The sequence below is a fragment of the Adiantum capillus-veneris genome, chromosome 14 (genome assembly GCF_014529385.1).
Source record: "Adiantum capillus-veneris isolate H3 chromosome 14, ASM1452938v2, whole genome shotgun sequence".
Classification (NCBI taxonomy): domain Eukaryota; kingdom Viridiplantae; phylum Streptophyta; class Polypodiopsida; order Polypodiales; family Pteridaceae; genus Adiantum; species Adiantum capillus-veneris.
This window is the reverse complement of record NC_140944.1, coordinates 111,466,756-111,490,772: the sequence shown is the minus strand read 5'-3', so window position 1 is coordinate 111,490,772 and position 24,017 is coordinate 111,466,756. Positions and strand designations below refer to the sequence as shown.

General features: G+C 41.2%; 1 protein-coding gene and 1 pseudogene across 2 annotated transcripts; one reads left to right on the top strand and one right to left on the bottom strand.

Annotated features, from left to right (window-relative positions):
* Window positions 1–6,053: 6,053 nt before the first annotated feature.
* LOC147442944 (uncharacterized) lies at window positions 6,054–7,126 on the bottom strand (annotated as a pseudogene).
* Window positions 7,127–14,329: 7,203 nt separating this feature from the next.
* On the top strand, window positions 14,330–18,007 carry LOC147442943 (uncharacterized). Of its 2 annotated transcripts, none has more exons than XM_086528923.1 (4): window positions 14,330–14,905; window positions 15,595–15,740; window positions 15,956–16,152; window positions 17,658–18,007. In XM_086528923.1, the coding sequence occupies exons 1-4, from the start codon at window positions 14,534–14,536 to the stop codon at window positions 17,663–17,665; spliced, it is 723 nt and encodes a 240-aa protein (XP_086385049.1). In that variant the 5' UTR covers window positions 14,330–14,533; the 3' UTR covers window positions 17,666–18,007. The 2 variants fall into 2 exon arrangements, with proteins under 2 accessions (XP_086385049.1, XP_086385050.1); XM_086528924.1 differs by having other exon boundaries at window positions 14,341–14,905; window positions 17,669–18,007.
* Window positions 18,008–24,017: the final 6,010 nt, after the last annotated feature.

Sequence of the window (24,017 nt, the reverse complement as noted above, 5' to 3'; positions counted from 1 at the left end):
AGAGAATGTACACATTGGCAAAAAAAATATACTCATGGTGCAAGAGAATACAAGAAGGCATACATAGCCTAATAAAACACACACCCAGGTATAAATATTTAAATAAAATACCAAAATAATTATAAAAAACCCCTATATTTAGGCCCTACATACAATGAAATATTTACACACAAAGAGACCATAATACACCATGACTCAACTAGCAGAATGACTAGCTAATTGAGGGTTTTTGAGGAGATATGGGGAAAGTCCCCTAACTCACACACGCCTATGTACAGTGAAAAGGTGAGGATAACCACAGTGTTTGAGTGACTTGATAGGGTGAGGTAGCTCACTATGGCAATTTTGAATAGCCAAAAAACGGCTATCAATAGCAAAGCTTCCACCTGGGTCAAACACCTCGCTTTGATCTCATCCATCCCCCTTCAACAGCTTCCCATAATGCCATATCCTAGCACATAGCCAACCACACACCCAAAATGCCCATGGCATACCTCCACTGCTCCAAGATCCCATAAGCATATTGCCCATCTCCAAAAAACCATCACCAAAAAATCACACCATCACTTTTATTGTGGAAACATATACCTGCCACACCCTCCCAACCATGTAAAGCAAGGTCCTCTCAAACGAACCATGTACTTGACAGACCACCCACTGCACAACTACACCTACCAGCATACCTTTCAACCATGTCTCACATACCTCCATTCATAGCTTGGCCGTAAACTTTGGCCGTAACCTGGGATTCTACTCCATCCACCTTAGAGCACACCTATTGTGTTGAATACTCCTTCATTTCCTGCTCTATGCTCTCCTCCACACATGAAACATACTCAATTCTAGAATCATTGATCCCATCTTCATCACTTGGCCCATCAAGGTCCATCAACAACTCCTGCATGTCGACTTTAAGTGCCTGCTCTTCAACCACCTGTGCTACCACTACACCAGTCTCAGCCAAGGAAGATATAAACTCACCCCATACCACATTATCCATTTGCTCTTCTTCCATAGTCAAGGTTGATCTATCCCTCCTAGTAAAACCCTGCACCTATTGCACCACCATAGCATATTCCATTTCAACCTCACAACCATATCCATTAGCATGGCACCACACATCAATGTCATCACCTGAGGCCTAGATTACTCTATTTGCAGCACATCAGCTTGTACTTACCTTACTCCTCGTCCACATTTACTGCATCTCTACTCACATGCCAGAGATCAAATTCTTTATACCTTTATTGAGATGAGTTGGTCTCCCAAGATGTATCTTCATCCATAGAGTTTCTATCACTTGGCTCAATTTCCTCTTCAGCCTCGAGCTTTGGGATCTCCTCTAGCTTTACCACTTCAACCTCATTTGAAAGCCGCACCCTTTGATCCCTCACACACTTCAATATATCTTGACCAACCATACCTTGTCTTGGCCATGCATCTTCCACCCGATCTAGAACCATATGCACTTCCTCCATAATTAGAGCCTCTCTAACTAGCATCCTTGGCATAGAAATCGCTCTACCCCTTTGCATCCACATAACCCTTGGTTCCTCTTGCACTAGCACATCCCTTTGTATCAAGTTTGGGTTGCCTACCACCGCATCAATCTGCTTTGGCATCACCAAACTTGACCACTCTTGCCTAGCTTGGTGCTTCTTCAAGATCTTCTTCGTCCATTCTCTTGCTAAAGCCATTGCTTCTTCTTGTGACATAGGGACCATCTAGCTTCACTTTGTCTCAAACCTCCTCATACAAACAATCAATGAATTTGCTCAATTTTAGAAAACCATTTTTAAAAAAAAGTAGGGCTTTGAAATCCACCCAAATGCTTGAAAATCACCCTCTAAGCTTTGCTTTAACCCATCTAGCTTCCTCTTCACCTCATCTAGCTACGCATCCACCACAAATTTGCTCCAAAAGACCGCTTCCAAGGCTTTACAATCAGTCTTCTCTTCTTTTAGTAGACCATTGTACCATCTGCTCACTTTTCCATGAACCAAGAGCAGTAAAACTTGCATAGTACCTTCATCCCTCGATAAACTGCTCTCCAACAAGAACAAATCATAACCTTGGAGCCAAGTTTTTGCATCTTCAACCCGAGTGAATATCAGTGCTTCAACTTTAAATAGGAGCGATCAAATGCTCCTTAGTGGGGGCACCAGAAGATGGAGAGGGGGAATGGGGAGCACACCCAACACACAACACAATGACTCTCTATAGCTTAGGGCATTCACAACACCCCTACCCTCTATAAAAAAACCTTCAAACTTCACTCTTCCACAAGTAGATCATTCCCTGCACACACTATAATGCACAAACATTGCACATTCACACTCGCCAATATCGGCTACTTGCACACATTTCCTAGCTCATTTCAAACACACACTGCTACCGCACACAAACCTCTCTCTGAGTTCCATTTTGCACACCAAGACTAGAACACCAAGAATGGCTAGGGAGCCCACTTGCTCACACACACCGGCACTGCACACAAAAGAAAAGAAGTAGAGAAGGGGACAGGGGGAAACAACACTTGAGAAACTTCTATGGAAGATTCATTATTCTAAAAAAAACCCCATACATAACCGTCTACAAAAAACAGTGCACCCACTTGGTCCTTGGGCAAAGAAACACACACCTTGGTCTTTGTAACACCAGTGGCTCAAGGGCCTAGCCAAAAAGCATACATCAAACTCCCTCTGCTTGGACTTGATAGGCACACACATCTATTCAAAAGCCCCTCTCTATAGACACAAACCCAAACAGCTCAAGGCCTCCAACCAAAAAGCATACATTGACCTCCCTATGTTGGGAATTGACAGGCACACACATCTATCGAAAAGCCCTTCTCTGCAGACTTAAACCCAGATGGTTCAAGGCCTCTAGCCAAAAAACATACATCAAAATCCCTCTGCTTGGACTTGACAAGCACATACATCTGTCCAAAAGCCCATCTCTACAGACATAAACCCAAACAGTTCAAGGCCTCTAGCCAAAAGGCCTTTAAAAATGACCCAAAAGTGAATTTTATCGGGGACATCTTCTCATTTTGGAAGGGAGCCTCTGATTGGCCCATCTGGCACTTTATTTTGGCAACTTTGGAAGGGGGCACCACCTTTGCTTTCTCTCTCATCTGCTCTCTCCTCTTACGGGGGGTGCACTTGTTATGGAATGGATGATGAGAAGGTTAAGACTAACATTTATGGTCATGTGTGCATGATGTAGCAGGTCAAGGCAGTTGAGTCATGGGTAAGTGGATGATAGCAGCTAGTAGGACATTGAATAATCCAATAAGACATAGGATTTGTAATTAGTTCAAAGTCCCATTATCCCAAAGTTGAATGTAAATAGCATCATTTATTAGCTGACTATTTTTATCAATAAATATAAATGTATGCCTAGAGGAAGCCAGCTCACTCTAGGCATGGGGGGATGATTGCACCCAATGTTTTGTGTGTGTGTGTGTGTGTGTGTGTGTGTGTGCACGCGCGCGCGTGCATGGCATCCCTTGATCTAGAGGAGCGTGCACATACTCATGCGGTGTGTTTTTATCATCACGGATTCCCAACCTGAAACAATGGGAATATAGCCAAGCAACACTTTAACAATATACAGACTACGTTTGCAAAGATAAGTGCGTTGAATGGAATGGATTGGTACATTGGTCTTCCATGTTAGTTTGCTGCAAAAATTTAAAGGCACCCTACCTATTACAAAGATAAATGCAATGAATGGAATGGATTGGTATATTGGTTGGTTTTTATGGAATTGATTCAAACATATGCTAGAGCTCCTACGCTTGAAAAAGGTAGGTCTCTCCATTATATAATTTTTTTTGGAATTCATTGTTGTTACATACATGTGTATTAGAGTTCTTATGCCTCTTGAGGCAAGACTCTCCGTCATATTTTACATGTGGAACTAGCCCACCACATATTTTTTGCAAGTTTTTGTGAACAAGTGAGGTCATTTGCTTTTGTAACCCAGGGTATGTTATAGAATGGATGATGAGAAGGTTAAGAGTAACATTTATTGTCATGTGTGTGTGATGTAGTAGGTCAAGGCAAGTGAGTCATGGGCACATGGTTGGCAACAGCTAGCCAGACATTGAATAATCCAATAAGACATAAACTTTGTAGTTAGTTCAATAAAGTCTCCTTATCCCAAAGTGGAATGTAAATAGCCTCATTTATGAGCTGACCCTTTTTATCATGCCAAGAGGAAGCCAGCTCACTCTAGGCATGGGGGGATGATTGCATCCAATGTTATCTCTCTCTCTCTCTCTCTCTCTCTCTCTCTCTCTCTCTCTCTCTCTCTCTCTCTCTCTCTCTCTCTCTCTCTCTCTCTCTCTCTCTCTCTCTGTGTGTGTGTGTGTGTGTGTGTGTGTGTGTGTGTGTGTGTGCGCACGCGTGCGCACGTGCGAGGTTTCTAGTGTACCGAGCATTTTTTGGTTTATTCTACTTTATTTTCTCCCTTTCTCTTTTTTTGCCACCTCAGACCCTGCTATTTTAGAACTTTTTTGAACTACCCTTTGATCGGCCGCCTTGGATTGCCTCCTTGCTCGCCTCCTTGACCCATTTTTGGGGCTCTCTAGCTTTATGATCTCTCCCCTACCTTTCTGAGGACTCACCCTTGTGCACTTAACTCCCTCCTCCCTAGGCATTAGTGAGGTCACAAGTTTGGGGGGGGAGGTCCTTTCAAAAAATTGGGCCTTGAAGGCCACACACAGGACCAAGCCCCTACTGGTTTCCACATCATCAACTATTCCAAAATGCCGTTGTCAGTGCCCGACTAGGCTGCACCGCCATCCGCTACCATAATGGCCTCCTGCAACGGATCAACGTGCTCGCACAACATTGAATGCATCGACCACCATAGCCCATGGAGCTCAAGCTCCCTCTCTCCTCGTGTGTGCCGACAAGGGTCTCACAACCTAGGTAATATACCCTAAACTCGGGCACCTTGCCATTACATACGGGTTTATTACCCACCACATGGTGCCACTGGGTGATCAAGCCTCTCAAGTCTTCATCCTTTTCTTTCCCAAACAATCTTTGCATTGTAATTCTTGGACCAATGATCCGATTTTTGAGTCATAAAAACTGGTCAAAATTTTCCCATATTGACTCCAAACCCCAAGGCCTTTGCCACACTTTGACTTTCCCAAGCTTGTAAACCGAGGGTGCAAAAAATCGAATGAAGCATATGGCACCTTCTCTCTAGCATTTGCATCCAACTTCACTGGACCATAACTTGGCAACCATGTCTCCGATTGTGGAGCCATTGATTCCTTCTAATTGCATATGATGCATGCCACATTCTCAAACTCTAGCAAGGGCCAAAAAACACCACATGGCATGCCTACCAATACGGTGAAATTGGCCCACAACTAGCCCCGATAAACTTTCAACTGACCATAACTTGCCCATCTGAGCTCCAACTGACGATCCGAGAAGACCAACATGCTCCACATTTTGAGCACTACAATCCTATTACTTGACATCAATTCCGACACTTGCTAACACCTGCCTTGCGTGACAGAGATCTGCAAATCATTCCATATTTGAACTACCACATCGTAGCTCTGTTTGAGGAGCTATCTGGATTGGCTTGTAGAGCACTCCAAAGACCACATTCCAAAAAGCACTTTGGACACTTGCATGTGCCATCCCAAAAGGACCATTTTAAAACATTTTTAGTCAAGCAAACCAAATTGAGCATACATTTCCTCTATCACTTGCTTGCTCAGAGTCTTCACACATGTTTTAGCCCTTCACTTTGCACCTGTATGCACCCATAGCCTTGAATAGCACACTTTCACCATTGACCAACTTTGGCTACACCAATGTACACTTAGGATCTTAGAATCTCACCCCACTAACATCAAGGCATTGATTACCATACACACACTTTTATAAGTAATACAAGGTCCTACAAAGGTATCCTCACTTGAAAGAAATGACTTACAGGAAATAACATAACTTAAGAAGCAATCAAGATAGACATCAATCAATTAGCAACTCCAACATACATGGTAGGTCAAATTTGGGCTATAAACTGACAGAATGGGATGTAAAGTTGGTATTGATAAAGGGATTCCATTGAGTGTACTTTCTGCCTCTTTTGGTTGTAAAATTTCCAAAAATACCAACACAAAGCTTGTTAAGGTCAGAGACATACCCAGGTGTAGCCTAGAATAAATTCCATCATTGAAAGCGAGTACCTTATTGCCATATTGCTCATGTAGTGAATTCAAGTTTTTAGAAGTGCAAAGAGAATAGCAAGAAATTCCCAATGTGAATAGTCTATCAAGCCTATCTCTTGTGTAAGCAAAAGCAAAAATATATCTCTGGAGATAGTCCATGGGAGTGGGAAGAATCCAACTTTATATTAAAGCCTTGAACCACCCAAGCTAGAGGGGGGAATTCCAATGTCCTAAGAAGTAATGATGGATCCATAATCATTGACATAAAAGGATGATCTGAAGTGATGTATCCTAAGTGAAGCCCATTTTGAAGGTTGAATATTAATGCTTGTTTGGCAAGACCAGCAAGGGTGATCAAGGATTGGGTATTCCGAGTGTTCTAAGAGTATTATATACAAGATAAGATCTTAACAGGGTAGCAACAACAAAAACTCTTACATTGTTCTATATCAAGTAAAACCACTTGCAAATCAACCTTTCCTTTTAGTCTCTCTTTGGAAATGATTTGTACCCACATTCTTCTTGTTTCAGGCTCATGCTTAACTCTGATAGGAAACCATGAATGGAATTAAATAGCACATTGAGTAGAAAGGCTTTTCCCCAATGATAAGGTCCAACAATCCTCACAATGGCTATGGGGTCTTCTATAAGAGCCAATTTTTCTAACACAATCTCAGTAAGTTCTAAGCAATCGTGCTCCTTCCCAGGCTGCAAAAGCTGCATTGCATCTTCACTCACAATTTTTTTAAGGCCAACATCAATGGATCACCTGGCTCAATTGAAACCTTCCTCATTGGGTATATTTAGTAAATGAGGATCATTTTTTGCAGTAGTATGAGAGAACAATGTTGCCAATGTACTAACAACCAATACAATATCGAGTACCTTGCCATAAAATTGGGATGTTGTCATTATGATTACCTGAGCGATAGACTGTGGATGTTGGATGTCTTGTCGATGTGGGTTGTTGAAGAAATCTAGAAAACCTATGTGTGTGTTATATGTGTGTGATGAATGAGGATGAGAGAGAGATAAAGTGCATGTGTTAGAGAGGTAGGGTGGAGTCGAGTTGCATGGCAGCTAGAATGTTATGATGGGGGAGAGAGAGGGACATATATTAAGTTGTTTGCAGGCGGCCAGGTGGGTGGATTTGCGACAATGAAAAATGAGAGAAAGAAAAGTGATGTGTGTGCATGGTTGTTATAAACCAAATAAAAAGCTAAAAGTTGTCTCATAAGCCCGTGGTTGGTACTATAAGGCTGCAAGTGTGTGTGTGCATCAATGGAAAATGAGAGAGAGAGACAGAGAGTCAAAGCCCTTCTAAGTTTCCAAATGTGGTAGGCAGTCCTCCGCCACGGGGTCCCAAACCATGGGATCAGTGGTCCCAATTGAAAGGCGGGATGGCGGCCGATCTGGACCATTGATCGATTAAATCTAAATTTTGGATCCCAAGTTTAGATCTCACAAAACTAGCCTTGGAAGGTCAGCCACATGGACCTGTGAAGGATCTAATCTCGGGACGCCCTCGCTTCCCTAGCCGGGTTTTGAACCCTCACCATCAGCTTGAGGAGCACACGCTGATAAAACACTTTTGATCTGTACAAAGTAGTGCGTATATGCATAGGCATATGAATAAAGATCTTAAATTCATGCATTTGGGAGATTTTCAAAATGGTTTCAAGTTTTAAAAAAGATGCACTATGTGTTGGGGTATAAAGCCCAATGTGGTCGCCCAGGTCAGTGGGCGGGCCGCCAGGTATGTACACATATTCTTTTGTTAAAACCTAATAAGAACTCACTATGCTCTACACATTACAGTAGAGCGAGTTCACCATATCGCCGTGCTCTTCTTCTCGCACTCTCTCTCGCATCACACTTCCGCTCGTACTCCTTCAACTGGTATCAGAGCTCAGATCGAGGCTCGGGGAAGCATTGCAAGAAGCTAGAGTCACCTGCTCAGATTGGAGTGAGATTTGACAGGTGAAGACACGGCCCCAAATCCTGTGGGTAAGCCCGAAGGGCTTGGTGTTCTCAGAATTTCATTATGAGGTCATCTCGGCCACCGTTCCGCTTCGACAAAGTTCTGCGCAGGCCATTTTCAACTACGTGGTCTCGGCAGGTGCAGATCCGACTCTACAAATTTGGGGTTTCGGCCTACGACTGCAAGTGCTGAGGATATCTGCACTTCTAGAGTGCTGATTTGTGGTTGTCTACACAACGAAGGACGACTCACAGTTCTTGGAGGCGTGTCACATACGACACGGGCGCACCTACACACAGACTGTAGGTGACATACACTAGTTCATCAGGTAGCTTGTGTTTGCTGCTTGATATTCCAGATTTCACCCTGACATTGCAGGTACTTCCACATGGGATGTATTGTCAGAGATGATGTATGTCTGTTGAGGGTGTGCTGGCTGTGAGTCACGCAGCAAACAACCGTCGCAGCGGTTACAGCATAGAGTGGGAAATTTGTGGATGTATGACTTTGTGGGAAGTCTATGTACTGTCAGATTTACTACAGCCTTTGTTGAGGGTCGAGTGAGGTTTTATTGAGCTGGGGGATTCTAGAATGTTGAGATCCTTTTGGTGATACAGGTCTTGGAGCGATCCCTCAAGCACCCTTAGATAGGCAGCTAGGATGTATTGACTGTGAGTTAGACAGTTGGGATTGCATCTTTGCTTTACTGCCGTTGAGGCATTGTCGCAGTCTATGCTTACAGGACAGTGAGAGACAGTATAGGTGCAGGACAGGTTTACCCACAGCTTACAGTGTTAGAGAGACAGTGGTTTTTTGAGCTGTTTTTGGTCTGTTTTTTAGTACACCAGAGCCATTTTACAAAGGAGACTCTGCCGAAATTTCTGCAGAATCTGAATCTTTCTTGGTTCATTTGACAGGTTGATATTGGTTCAGAGGTCAGTTTACAGGGGAAACTCTGCCGAATTTTTCCCAGGAAAGTAAACTATTGTGAAGCGTAGTTATAGCTGGATCACAAGACACTGCTCTTTACAATATCAAGAAGTTGGATGGAACCAATTTCCCATTGTGGAAGAAGCAGATTTGGCACGTGTTGGTACAAAAGAAGCAGATAAAACCTATAAAGCTCAAGGGGATAAAACCAGAAGATATGGACGAAGATGAATGGAGCGAAATGGATGAATTGGCACTTTCTACCATTATGCTGACTTTGGCAGAAAGCGTTTACTTCAATGTAGCAGACGAGATGTCGGCTTATGAAGAATGGACAAAGCTGAGTGATCTTTATGAGAAGCAGAGTGCAGCTTCACAGGTATACTGGCTTAAGAAGCTTGTTGACTTGAAGATGAAAGAAGGGACACCTGTGTCCAATCATCAGAATGAATTCAACACCATCTACAAGTCAGTTGTCAGCTCAAGGTGTCAAGTTTGATGAACCTGTTAGAGCTATGTTCCTGTTGATCACATACCGGAAAGTTGGGACACTTTTCGCACAGCTTTGAGTAATTATGCACCTCCAGATGGTTTGACCATAGCAGGTGTAGAAGGCAGTCTGCTTACTGAAGAAACCAACAGAAAGACAATGGACAAAGGCAAAGGAATAGCCTTAGTTGTCAGGGGAAGGACCAAAGAAAAGGATAAAGGTGGAAAGAGGAATCAGTCTCGTAGCAAGTCCCGCAGTGCTAAAGGCAATAGTGACATAGAATGCTACCATTGTGGCAAGAAGGGTCACATGAAAAGAGACTGCAGAGAATGGAAAGCAGAAAAAGGCAAAGAGAAAGCTGAAGACCATGGTGAGAAGAACAAGTCCTCAGTGAAGATTCAAGAAATAAATGTGACAAACACTGTTGCAGAGGATGACAGTCTAGTGTCAGGAGACATCTACTTCTTGAAGAATACAATGGACTCAGCTCTTCTTACAGCATCTGATGGAAATGCACTGAGTGACTGGATTATAGACTCAAGGGCATCACTTCATGTGTCTCCAAACAAGGAGTGGTTTACCTCTTATGTGACCACTAAAGATCATGTTCGGCTAGGCAATGGGCAGACATGTGAGATCTTAGGTGTTGGAGATGTTCAATTGAAGTTTCAGAATGGCTCTTCTTTCACGCTAAAGAATGTGAGACATGTTCCCACAATTACAAAGAGCTTGATCAGCACAGGTTTACTTGATGATGCTGGCTACGTCACCACTTTTGGACAGAACATGTGGAAGATATCCAACGGTTCTATGACAGTAGCACATGGAGTAAAGTCTAGAGGACTTTACATGATTTATGTATCAAATGTCTCTAAAAATGTAATCAATGTAACCGAGCAGCCGAACGTTTCTTTGTGGCATAGCCGGTTAGGACATATGTCCAAGAAGGGAATGGAAATCTTGTCTCGTTCTGGTTATTTGCCTGGCTTATCATTTAATGATTTTGAATTTTGTGAACATTGTCTGTATGGTAAGCAAACACAGCAGCCACATAAGCATAGAAGCAGTAGAAGAGATACACAGTTGGCACTTGTTCATAGTGATTTGTGTGGACCTATGCCTAACCTATCTCTAGGGGGAGCTTCTTACTTTATGACATTTGTAGATGATTACTCGAGGAAAGTATGGGTTTACTTTCTCAAGCACAAGGTTGAAGCGTTTAGTGTTTTCAAAACGTTTGTGACACTTGTGGAGAATCAGAGTGGCAAGAAGCTTAAATTCTTACCCACTGACAAAGGTGGAGAGTATGTTTCAAAGGCCTTTCAGGACTTTTGTGAGTCAAAAGGTATAAAATGTGAACTTACTGCTCCTTACAATCCTCCTCAAAATGGTGTTGCTGAGAGGATGAATAGGACCATACAAGAGAAGGTCAGAAGTATGTTGTCTAATGCACGACTGCCAAATGGGTTTTGGGCTGAAGCTGTATCAACAGTTGTTCATCTTATAAATAGATCTCCTAGCAAGGTTTTGCAGAACGATTCAGTGGCAGAGATGGTATGGTCAGGCAAAATGCCCTCATACAAGCATCTCAGAGTCTTTGGCTGTGAGGCATATACTCATGTTCCAAAGGAATTTAGGAACAAACTTGAGCCAAAGAGTAGAAAGTGCATCTCTAGGCTATGGTAATTCTGGTGAGATGGGGTACAGACTTTGGGATCCCGAATCCAGAAAGGTTATCCGCAGCAATGATGTTCACTTTAATGAAGCCAAATATCATTCTAAACCAGAGAGGGTTGAGGAGATTAGAAGAGTTGTCTTCCAAGAAGATGGACCTGCACGTGCAAGACAAAATGTCAGGGCTCAAGAGGAGCAAGGATAGGATAGAGTGGAACCACACGTTGTGGCTGAGCCTCAGCCACCTCTTTTGCATAAATCGGGACGGATCTCACGACCTCCTGATCGGTTTGTTCCATCTATGAACTATGTCATGTTGACTGATTGCAATGAGCCTTCATGTTACAAGGAAGTAGTGCAAATGAAGGACTCCGGGAATTGGCAATTGGCCATGCAGTCAGAGATGACAGCTCTGCATAAAAACCAGACATGGAAGCTAGTTAAATTACCACAGGGCAAAAAGGCTCTACCTTACAAATGGGTTTACAGGTAGAAGATCACCGCTCATGATAGTCAGCCAAAGTTCAAAGCAAGGCTTGTTGCCAAGGGCTTTAAGCAAGAACAAGGCATTGACTTTGATGAAGTCTTCTCTCCGGTGGTCAAGATGACTACATTGATATGCTTTCTTGCATTGGTTGCCATATTAGATTTGGTGTTGCACCAAATGGATGTCAAGACAGCGTTCTTGCATGGTGATTTAGATGTGGAAATTTACATGCAGCAGCCAGGGTTGGTTGAGAAAGGCAAGGAAGATTTGGTATGCCACTTGTTAAAGAGTCTTTATGGCTTAAAACAATCACCGAGGGCATGGTACCATAAGTTCCACAAGTTTATGCTTTCTCAAGGCTACAAACGTAGTGAGTTTGATCACTGTCTATATACAAAGAAGGCTAAGGATGGCAGTTGGCTGATCCTTATTTTGTATGTGGATGACATGTTGATTGCTGGCAAGCACTTGGAAGAAATTTCAGCTTTGAAGTCAAAGATGGCAAAATCGTTTGACATGAAAGACATGGGTGAGGCAAGTCATATACTTGGTATGCGCATTGAGAGAGACAGATCAAAGAAGTTGATTTGGTTATCTCAACCAAAGTATATTGACAAGGTTTTGCAACGTTTCAATATGGAGAAGGGAAAGGCATTGAGTGTTCCATTGCCACCATATGTGAAACTTAGCAAACAAGATTGTCCAATGTTTGAGGAAGAACAGGTTGAAATGGATGAGATTCCATATGCGTTTGCAGTGGGTAGTTTGATGTATGCAATGATTGCTACTCGCCCAGACATTGCATTTGCAGTGGGAGTAGTAAGTCGATACATGTCAAACCCAGGCAAGAAACATTGGGAGACAGTGAAAGGAATATTGTGATACCTGAAAGCTACAAAGAGTATGCGTATATGCTATGGGAGTCAGGAGCTAAGTGTAAAGGGTTTTACAGACTTAGATTATGCAGGTGACTTAGACAATCGAAGGTCTACGTCAGGGTATGTCTTTACATTGGCTGGTGGAGCAGTATCATGGCGTTCTAGATTACAAGATTGTGTTACTCAGTCTACTACAGAGGCTGAATATGTTGCAGCATTAGAGGCATGCAAAGAATCAATTTGGCTTAATCGACTAGTAACAAATTTGGGAATCAAAGAAGAGATGCCTGTGTTATATTGTGATAGTCAAAGTGCTATACAATTGGCTCGCAATCCAGTTTATCACTCAAAGACAAAGCATGTGGATGTGAAGTATCATTTCATCAAGGAAATGCTCGAGGATAAGCAACTTCAGCTTGTCAAAGTTCACACCACAGAGAATCCTGTTGATCTACTTACAAAAGGACTTCCCTTAGAGAGCTTTGCACATTTTCGCAAGCAGTTAGGTGTAGGGTAGTACATTGCTTCTCTACATCTCTTGTATATTAGCTTGTATAGTAGCTTCTCTCACACTTAAAGTACCACATTGGACTTTAAGTGGGAGGTTGTTGGGGTATAAAGCCCAATGTGGTCGCCCAGGTAAGTGGGCGGGCCACCAAGTATGTACACATATTCTTTTGTTAAAACCTAATAAGAACTCACTATGCTCTACACATTACAGTAGAGCGAGTTCACCATATCGTCGTGCTCTTCTTCTCGCACTCTCTCTCGCGTCGCACTTCCGCTCGTACTCCTTCACTATGTACACATTGTGAATAGTCAGGTTTGCATGTTGGTAGCCAAGCACACGGATGTGCAAGGACACGTTGTCGACGCCTTAGATATGGTTCCAAGTGGCTTATTTTGGTTCTATGGAATGTTTTTGAGCTTCCTAGAATGTAAATAATGCACGTGGGAGGTGTGGACACCCTCATTTTAGCCTTCAACTCGCGGCTCGTGCCACGTGGAAAGGGCTCCCCTTCCGCCATAGTATGTTAGTTTAGATAGATAGATAGATGTGGACTCGCATGTACTTCAACAACCCACATGCACTTCTGTGGTTAGCTCTCCAATCTCCTATCTTCAAGGTTTTGAGTTTGAATCTTATGTCCTTGTTGAACGCTCTCTTTTTTCTGTTCCCCCCCCCCCCCCCCACACACACACACACACACACACCCTCGACGAAGACAACACATTTAGAACCCTCTGTAGAATAGTGTTGACAAGGCCAACCAAGCAACCTTAGAAATTCTGTAGTACCTTGGGTCGAATAGTGGTGAGGAATCAATGAGGATTGACAAGGCCAACTAAGAAAGCGGTCACATGATGCATAGTTATCAGTTGTTCACTACTAAGCCAACTAAGCTTGCTAGCTGGCGTTTTTGCAGACAACTATGCCTCTCATCGTGGTCACGCGAAAATACAATTGTGCAAATTACAGGCATCTGGATTTGAAAAGGTTGCCATGTCATGCCAGCAAGGTACAACAACTGCAAAATTTGCAGGTAAACCAGGGCTAGCTGAGCGCGCAAGGAAAGTTGATTCGTCATGTTTGCTGCAAAAGCTGCCGAAAGCTACTAAAGTTACCTGTCAGAATTAGAGATAAATATACCCCGTGTGACCATGCTCTAAGCAACCTCAGAAATTCTGTAGTGATGAGCAATATGCTTGTGTCCTTTCAGCACAACGTTTGCCAACACCCGACAGCGCACGCGCACTCGCGCACAGACACACTCACACACCATGTGCGTGTGTGTGCAGCGGTGCAGGTGCAGGTGGCTATGGCTTTCTCTGTCCGACAGTTTACATAGGGTTTGAGAGGGAGAGAGAGAGACGCAGAGACGTAATGGCAGCAGTAGAAAGGTTCATTGTGGCGCAAGGATGGCATATGCCGCGCTGGCGAACCACCAACAAGGACTATGGCAACTTCTACCAGCAGCGGCACCAGTCAGCGCTTGCATCGAAGGAGCCCCTGCAGCACCTTGATGCACAGCATCCCCCTCACCTCCATCATGTTGTTGACTACATCAATTGCAATGACCGATGCAGCCGACCTCGTCATCTTCGCCAACATCCTGGCTCCGTTGGCATGCCATCAATTTCCTCTTTGTGCCGCGAGAATGAGTCTCTTGGCCCCCCCTTTCTGCGCAGCTGTGCTGAACCTGCCCACCATCAGGGGCCTGGACTGAATGCTCACATTCAGCACCTTACTCTTCAGGTGACATGTCAGTTTAAAACTGTCATTTTGTCTTGTGTGCCTACAGGGATGACATATGGAAAAACAAATAGCGTACTTGTAAGTTGATGCATGGTGCTCCTTCTTGATTTTGTTTGTATGAAGGACATCAAAGCCACTTGCGGACCATATGGTCTCAGATTGTCCCACATGGCTGTCAGCATCTTGGGTATCATGACTAATCGAAAGTGGACTCCCATGCAAAAACAAACACCATGCTTGTAAGTTGCTGTATGGAGCAACTTCATTTGGTCTCAGATTACCCCACATGCCTGTCAGCATCTTGGGATCATGACTAGTGGAAATTGGCCTCCCATGCTAAAACAAACAATATGCTTGCATGATGCTCCTTCTATACAGGATGTTAGGGCCACTTGCAGACCATCTGGTCTCAAACTTCCCCACATGGCCGTTAGCATCTTGGGTATTCATGACTACTTTAGCCACTACATCAATTTTCTCGCTTCCCCCCGACAACGCAGCATTTAGTCGTAAATACACAGGGATAACAAATTTGGGATGTCAAGGGTACCCACCATTATTCTGCTACACCATCTTAATCCTTTTTTACGTTTTTCTACAACCAGTCATCATGTTGCTAATGAAGAGAAGGCCAAATATTTACAAACAAAGTTGTGCATTTGATTGAAGAGGTGGCGTTTTTTGAACAGGAGGAGAGATCCCCGACGATATGTGGCTCGGAACATTTTCCATGCATGCAAAGCGAACATGCAGATGATCCTCGTGATGTGTCGAGTGTGGATGAGCGGCCTCCATGGAAGCCAAAGCCTCTGAAGCCCATGATACTTTTTGAAAAGTACGGTCAGGCTTTATATAATAAACCAAAGGTGTTTAAACATAAAAAGAACCAGACCGATATTGAATAGTTAGTATATTTACACAAGGTTTGTAGCTCAACAGGCAGACATTGTGCCATTTATGTTCTCTCTATGTGTGTGCGCGTGTGTGTACGTGCATGCACAAACACTTGCGTTACCAGCTTAAAAGTTTGCCTTTGCTGTGTATTAACAGGAAAGCAAAAGAGCTAGAGAAAGAAAGGTCCTTAGACAGACAAACGCCCTACAAACGAAAGAAGTCTGGGGAGTGGCTTCAAGCACCATCACCCCCAAGTAAGAGGCAGCAAATAAATTATGATGTACTTAGGGAGGCGCAATACACGCAAGGTATCCATCCGGCAACAAGAAGATATAATTACTATAAGTATTACGGTACGCCACCATTGCTACTTGTGCATGCCGCTTTTTGAAGTTCTATTTGCTTTCTTGTAGTGGGTTTGAATTTTACACATAGTGCTTAGTACATTCTTATTGGAGAGTACATGGCTCAACTAAGGTCACAACAATTTTGTACGACTACCGTATGGTAATACGCGAGTGTTAGGATAAAGGAGGAAAGGTGCATTTACAGAGAATGATCCCGTATATAGGGGAAAAAGGCGCCATTCAACGCATGCAAGCGGCGTCGCCTTATTAGTACTAGTGAATCCCTGGGGTAACTTTGTGGTGATGTCGAGTCTCTGAGTGCACACTTACCATCCATACACCTTTTAAAGAAACTTCAATCTTGTCATGAACACAATGCCAGCCTGAAAATCTCCGTTTATCCCATAGCAAGGGGCATATAAGGCTCTTCAGAATCATAACATTCCCTACCTTTGAAGTCTGCACTGATTTGTGCAGACTTGAGCTCCCAAGACTTTCGCGGGGACAGATATGTGCATAATGAGCTTTGCTATGCGTTGGCTTACGTTTGAATCTTGATCCTCCATGCTGGTGTTGCCGTAGTTTTCTTTTAATCGCTTGCAGCTTCTACTGATCGATCAAAGCATTGGAGGAGTAGTGAAGAGTCTTATTATTGCTTTCGATGGTATTCTTGCTTAGGCCCCGCAATGCTCAACAATGCATAGCTCACCTGTACAAAACTTGCATGATCTGAACCTGTAAATATTGTGAATAGGCTAGCCTCTTTCATCCCTTTTTGACATGGAGGGAGTAACAACCATTCTATCACTTAATTAGGCTGTATCCTCACACATTGGTAGGAAGGCTTCTCGATTAAATCAACAGCTAAGGTCCCATGAGGTTCCACATATTGTCCCTTTCAGTTTTGCAATTTGTTGTTACAAAAACATTTTACTCTTAGATTCTTTCTTTTTTTTAATTTGCCGCTCATTTTCAAAATCTTTATTTTGTCTCATGCCTGTGTGTTGAAATATTGTACTCTTAGATGCTTTTGTTTCTTAAACTTGTTGCTCATTTTCGAAATCTTTGTCTTATGTTTGAGTATCAATTCGAGAAATCAAGTTCACACATTGCCTCATGGCCTTTCTGTCAACGTTTATGAATTTGGGTGTTCGATAAAAATCGAGAGTTGATGACTGGTAGTTCTTAACTATTCACTATTTTAGTATTATTTAACACTTTGTACAATTGATGTGTTTGTCTTCCTTTAAGCCTTCCTGTAGTCCTAGAGTTCAGAACTTTCTGACCTTATCAAGGCATAGTTTCGCCTTGTCTTTTCAATGTCGTAGTTGATGTACTCGGATGCACTACAAGGATATCCATGAATCGATCGCTCGAATGTTGTTTGGTCATTGATCAAAACCGAATGGTCAATTTTGATTTGTTTAAGAGATGGATGAAAGCGAATGTTTGTTGACGTACTCACATATGAAATATTGTCATCCAAAACTCAAAACTTATCCGATTGCAAGGTTTATAACAGGCTATGGAGGTCAAGGAGCGAAGACTAGTTGGGGCCACAATCGACCCCTAGGGCAAAAGCCTCCCTTTTCCAAAAGAACACGCGAATTGGTCGTTTGAAAAAACTAGCATCAATTGAGATGTTTGTATAAGAATGGTGGTAATTGAAATTTAGCATGAGCATGCATGAAGTGGTCTCATTTTGACCTCTTGTTGTATGCAAGTTTTCCATTTGATAGTACAATTTTAAAAAGTATTGTGGTGCCTCCGGATATTTGAGAAAATATCGCAATTCCTCGATTATTAGCCTTCCATATCATTTAAGGGTTATCAATGAAGATCGGAAGTTAATTTGTTGCTATTGTGCCTCAATACCATTTACTAGCAATTTTATTGCCAAAGTAGTAGATGTTGACTGCCATATAACCACAAACTATTTGACCTCAGTACTCGTTTATCTAGTAGGCTCAATAATTATGGCACTTGTAATAATACAAATTGAATCTTGATAAGGGTTTATGAGCTTCCTTTTTACTTTTGAAGGGTTTTTTTTTTACAAGCTTATGTTGGCATTCTTATCAAGGGCCGTTTTGCAAACGATCCTCTCTCCCTCCCTCTCTCTCTCTCTCCAACTCAACTAGACACACACAGATCCCCACTCACCGATATAGAACAACATTGCTTGAAAGAAGAAGTATGAAACCAGTTACAAGGTTTTTTGAATGTACATTGAGTGGACTAAGGACTTGCTCATTAGGTACTTCTCTTAGCTCATATCATTATTGAAGGCACAATTCCGCATACAGAGACAACATTGTGGTGGTAGAAACAACTTTAGTGTGAAGAGGTTTAAGTTGCCCAATACATTGAAGTAAGGGTATTAAGTGCAAGCTAAGCCACAAAATTCCTCATTAAGTAGTTTGAGTTGTTTATGATAAGGTAGTGTGTGTGTGTTTTGGAGTATTAATTTATACACGTTATTCACAGCTTGAATCAAACGATTCAAAAAGAGAATTGACATAGGTAAGCATAAATGGGTATATATTTTTTCATATAAAGATATGTACATATGAAAACGAATTTTGATGTTTTAGCTATATCTATTAAAAAAACCCAGGTATAATAAGTAGAAGTTCTTTGCATTGATAAATTGAATAGCTTCTGAATAGAGAGTTATCCGAAGTCAGAATCCTTATCTACAACCATCATGCAAACAAAAAAATAATCAATTTTCTTGATTAGGCATGGAATGCAGATATAGAGCAGACTTGATAGTTGTCATTCATGTAATGGTTATCCCCTCATTCTTATTTACTCCTTTAAGACAATTTCTTGTATTAAAGGACTCATGGCAAACTTGTTCAGTAAACTGCCAAAGTAGGAGGATTTTTTAATAGTTCGATCCTAGAATGGCTTGAAAGTGTGAGTTGTTTGTTGGTAAATGTTGATTTTCACATGAGACGCTATATTTCTGGAACTAAATTCATGTAAATTGTAATATGTCCATCAATGGAGTAGAGGTTAAAGACACTAAGTTTAAAAGAATAATTCTCAATGGAGATCTATATATTCCATTTTTCAATGTAAACGATCGAATGAAAACTCTAATGTACTCTTTATTCTTTTAGGCGGCAAAATCACTGAGAAAAAAGTGAGTATTATTAATTTTATTTAAATCAATGTTGCTAATTTTAGGTCATGTGAGATTGTCTTAGAAATATGAGCTCAAAGCCTAATTACTAGTAATTTATACCTAGTGTTGTGGGAAAGGAAGAACGCATACATAGCCCATGCTCTTTCTTTAAAGTTGTTAATAGATGAAACTTAATTAAAAAACAATGACACAATCATTCAAAGGATGACTAGCATCACTTTAGGTTGCACATTGTATCTAATAGACCACAATTATGCAAAGTTGAAGACAATATCAACCTAATAAGAGGAGAAGGAAGCATTGGTCATCAACTTTTTTGCCATGAACGTGGTCGTATTGAGTATACTTGCCAAGAAACAACTCAAGATCGCGTGCTCCTTCTCCAATATGTCCGGCGTTTGCATCTTTTGAAGGCTTATGTATCTTTGTACTCAATTGTAAAATGTGAATTCAATCTTGACTTATTTGAAATTAGTGCTAAAATGGAATGGCAAATGAATAGTTATGTTTACGCGCTTAAGCCTCTATACCACAAATTAAGTATGTCACACTAATTGATGCAAAATTTGCAACTTATATTTGTCTAAGAGTATTGCTTAAATATGTAAATGGAGAATGGCTGCAAGCCATAGCTCAAAAGGAAGCATTGTAAACATTGTTAGAGGCAGAGTAGTTTGTGCTAGCACTCAGAGGGGGTCTTTATATAGCTAGAAAGAGGGAATGTGTGTGTGTGTGTGTGTGTGTGTGTGTGTGTGTGTGTGTGTGTGTGTGTGTGAGAGAGAGAGAGAGAGAGAGAGAGAGAGAGAGAGCGAGACAACTTGTTATGGCATCACAATTAATAGCGCGAGCAAATTCAGTGTCATTGGAATAGCTTGGAACGGCCTTGTAGAACAAATGATAAATTTTATATATATATATATATATATAAAGTTATGTTTAGATTGTGTGAGAAAACATCGCCACCATGAGTGGACGCCATTATTTTACAAGTAGGAAACTATTTTGGTACTGCATTTTTGCGGTCTAACCCATCTATATAGCTAGAAAGAGGGAATGTGTGTGTGTGTGTGTGTGAGAGAGAGAGAGAGAGAGAGAGAGAGAGAGAGAGAACTTATGGCATCACATTTAATAGCGCCAACAAATTCAGTGTCATTGGAATAGCTTGGAACGGCCTTGTAGAACAAATGATAAATTTTACATATATATATATATATATATATATATATATATATATATATATATATATATATATATATATATATATATATATATATATATATATATATATATATATATATATATATATATATATATATATATTATAAAGTTACGTTTAGATTGTGTGAGAAAACATCGCCACCATGAGTGGACGCCATTATTTTACAAGTAGGAAACTATTTTGGTACTGCATTTATGCGGTCTAACCCATCTAACGTAAACCGTAGAAAAAGTACCTAGGACAATCCATGTTTCGGAGGGTGGAAGTTGTCCGTAGTACTATGGGTTTGGAAAAGTACCTAGGACAATCCATGTTTTGGAGGGTGGAAGTTGTCCGTAGTACTATGGGTTTGGTAAAGTGTATATACGTTTTCTAGCAAATTAGGAAATCTCGTGCATGACCTACGTCCCATCTCAAACGGGTTTTCCACGCCACTTGAACCAACCCTAAGCAATGACTAGTTAGAGGAGTGCTTTTCGTTTCTTGGGATAGGGTCAAATTCAACACCAAGTAGGTCAATTGTAAAAGGTTTATGATTTTATTTTTTAGATTGAACTAATAACACGTGTGTGTGTGTGTGTGTGTGTGTGTGTGTGTGTGTGTGTTTTTCGGCAAAAACCCAAGCACACTCACTCTATGAGATAGCTAGTGTGGCCTACTGCCTCAAAAGAGTGCTGGCCTTAATTTCTTGCCATTCGTCTTCATAAGTGCTTGCATAATGATGTTTATTATTTTAGGTTTTACAAATCCATTGTGTACATTTTTTTATAAGCTTAAAGATTTCTTCAAAGGTTGTAAAGGAGTCAGTAGACGAGTACATGAGTAGGTGAAGAATGCCCAGACAAGTATTAAGTGCATTTTTATAAGATCGATTACTTTTTTCTTTGACAAATTCAATAGTGGTGAATTGAAGCTTATCATGTTTCTAACTATATCTAGTAGTGAATTCACCTATGTAGGGTTCTAGTAAAGTAATATTTAAGGTGAGATAAGTTGTACTAGTAGTAAGAGATTCCTTGTTTAATAAAATAGTTGTGTTTGCAGTACTCTCAATTTTGAGAACGTTGGTACATGCAAAGTTGGCTCAAGCTGTACTTTGACAGAGGGGTGGTGCCCCCGATGTGCATCAAATTGTAACCAACGGGGGGTTACAAAGACTGTGATTAGTTGGCTTTCTTTATTATCAAGAATGTGATTGACCCTTCCATCTATGTTGCTCTGTAGATGCTCACTTGCATCTCTATTTGTGTTTTGTGCACAAGCATGGTAATAGTGTACAACATCACCTAATCACAACAATGCATAAGCAGTTTAGTATGATAAGGTGCACACTATTTGTTCATTACACTTTAATTTCATTTGCATCTTACAATGTGATAGAAATGAAAGAAAAATAAGGTCGCCCAGTTGTTTATTTTTGCAAGAGTTTTAGCCATTATGCTAAACTAAAGGACGTGGTGCAAATTTGCAAGAGTTTTGGCCATTATGCTAAATTGAAGGATGTGGTGCAAAATTCAGGCTATGACTTGAAATCATGTATGTCATTGATCTCTCTCCTCAAATTAAAAAAGCATGTTCCTCTTTGAGAGAGAAAACTATATTCAACCATTTACATGATTGAGCCTATTCCCTTATGCACAATCTATACCATACCAACCATTCTTCTTAGCTCCTATTCCCTTAAATGTGAGACGGGACATTGAGGCAGTGTAGGGGATCCTCTTTTGTTATACACATCATGTCCCTAAAAAACTTTGAGAGTATGAGCATCATAACCTCCTTAAGTGCTCAGCTTTTGATTACATCAAACTTTCTTTTCTTATATTTTAGCCCGTACCATGGCATACATTTCTTTCTCTCTCGGAAACTTCATGGATTCATTTTGTCAATTGGCACCATTATATCCATAGTCTTCAAGAATGCTACATGTTGAATTTAGTCCCACAGGTCAATCTAACCTTTAACGACTCTCTCTCTCTCTCTCAAGTCATTATGATTGTTTCTACGATATTAAAAATCCCACCCCTCTCCCTCATGGAGAAAGTATGCAAGCATGTAAGCACTTGTGTTCAAGAATCAAAACTCATCGGCTACATTTTATAGGATTTCTTCTTCTTTTTCTTCTCGCTCTCACTCTCTCAGTGTGTGTGTGTGTGTGTGTGTGTGTGTGTGTGTGTGTGTGTGTGTGTGTGTGTGTGTGTGTGTGTCTTATTTAAGCTACGCAACAGGATGGCTCCTTGCCAACAATGGTTAGACAAGGTTTGCTTAGCAGTTGAGAGTCTAGATTAACCGGTCTCAAACTGAGTCAACAGGAAGTAAAGACGGGAATATAGTAAACAATGCACTAAAATTACAAAATTTATTAGTACTTTTGGTGTGCATCTTAATAGGGAAAAATGTGCATTGTAGATATATCAACAAAGTTAAGGTTGTTTCGGCTACAAAGGGCATGTGCAAGAAGGTCTCAAAGGCTTGGGTTGAGAGAGAGAGAGAGAGAGAGAGAGAGAGAGAAAGAGAGAGAGAGAGAATGGCACATCACCCAGTCAAGGGAGGGACACAAAAGACCACCGCTCTTTGTTGATACGATAGGCTATGAGCATCCTCTCTAACATAATCGAAAGAATCCCAAATATTTCAAAGATTTGAGGCATCTCATAATATTGGAATGATATAGAGACGGCACACATAAGTTGATCTCTCTCTCTCTCTCTCTCTCTCTCTCTCAATTAGTGTTACTAGGCCTTTTCAGGTAGGAGATTTGATCATGTGCATTTGATTATGGGTAAGTGAACACTATGTTCAACCTCCAGGTATGCATATGATTTGGTTTTATTTCATTTTTAAATATTCTTTGATTGATTTTTCTAAGTAGGATGTGATAAGCTTGAATGCTTTCATCCATTTTCCTCTTCAGAGATATGACAAGGTCATGTAGAAGCAAAGAATTTGGGACCGTAGTGTCCCACATACATTTCTACATTATGCAATTATGGACCTGCATGGTAGGTACATGTTTCCACAAGAGGAGCAACATGGTCTAGAAACTCATGGAGTTCGCTTTAGCCAAGTGTGGAGCAATGTTTACGAGGGTACCCCTCACTCATGTTGTTGAGTGCTTACTATTATCTCCACACACAAGTACACCTCGTACTTGATAAATGTCATTTTTCGGACATCTTTCTATGAGACATAGTCCACATATAGAGAATATGAGTCTCTGGGACTGACATTGGCATCCGTTATTTCAATTATGTGTCGCAACATAGTCCTTGGGTATGCTAGTCGCATCCATTTGTTAGACTACTTTGAGCACATTATATCAAAAACAATTTCAGTGGCTACGAATTGTTCGATACATAGTAAGACTTGTTAAGATTACAAGTACAATTAAACAACTTTAATGGATGGTTGTTTATACGTGAAACAAAGTTATGTTTTGTTAATGACCTAGTTCATTTGGTACCTAGATGTGATGGATTTTCACATTCTATTATGGTC

Excerpts from the sequence above, each read along its gene's own strand:
- LOC147442943 (XM_086528924.1), top strand. The coding sequence starts at position 14,534 with ATGGCAGCAGTAGAAAGGTTCATTGTGGCGCAAGGATGGCATATGCCG. Across the intron at positions 14,906-15,594 it reads TTCAGCACCTTACTCTTCAG|GAGGAGAGATCCCCGACGAT; the intron begins GTGACATGTCAG and ends TTTTTTGAACAG. Across the intron at positions 15,741-15,955 it reads CCCATGATACTTTTTGAAAA|GAAAGCAAAAGAGCTAGAGA; the intron begins GTACGGTCAGGC and ends GTGTATTAACAG.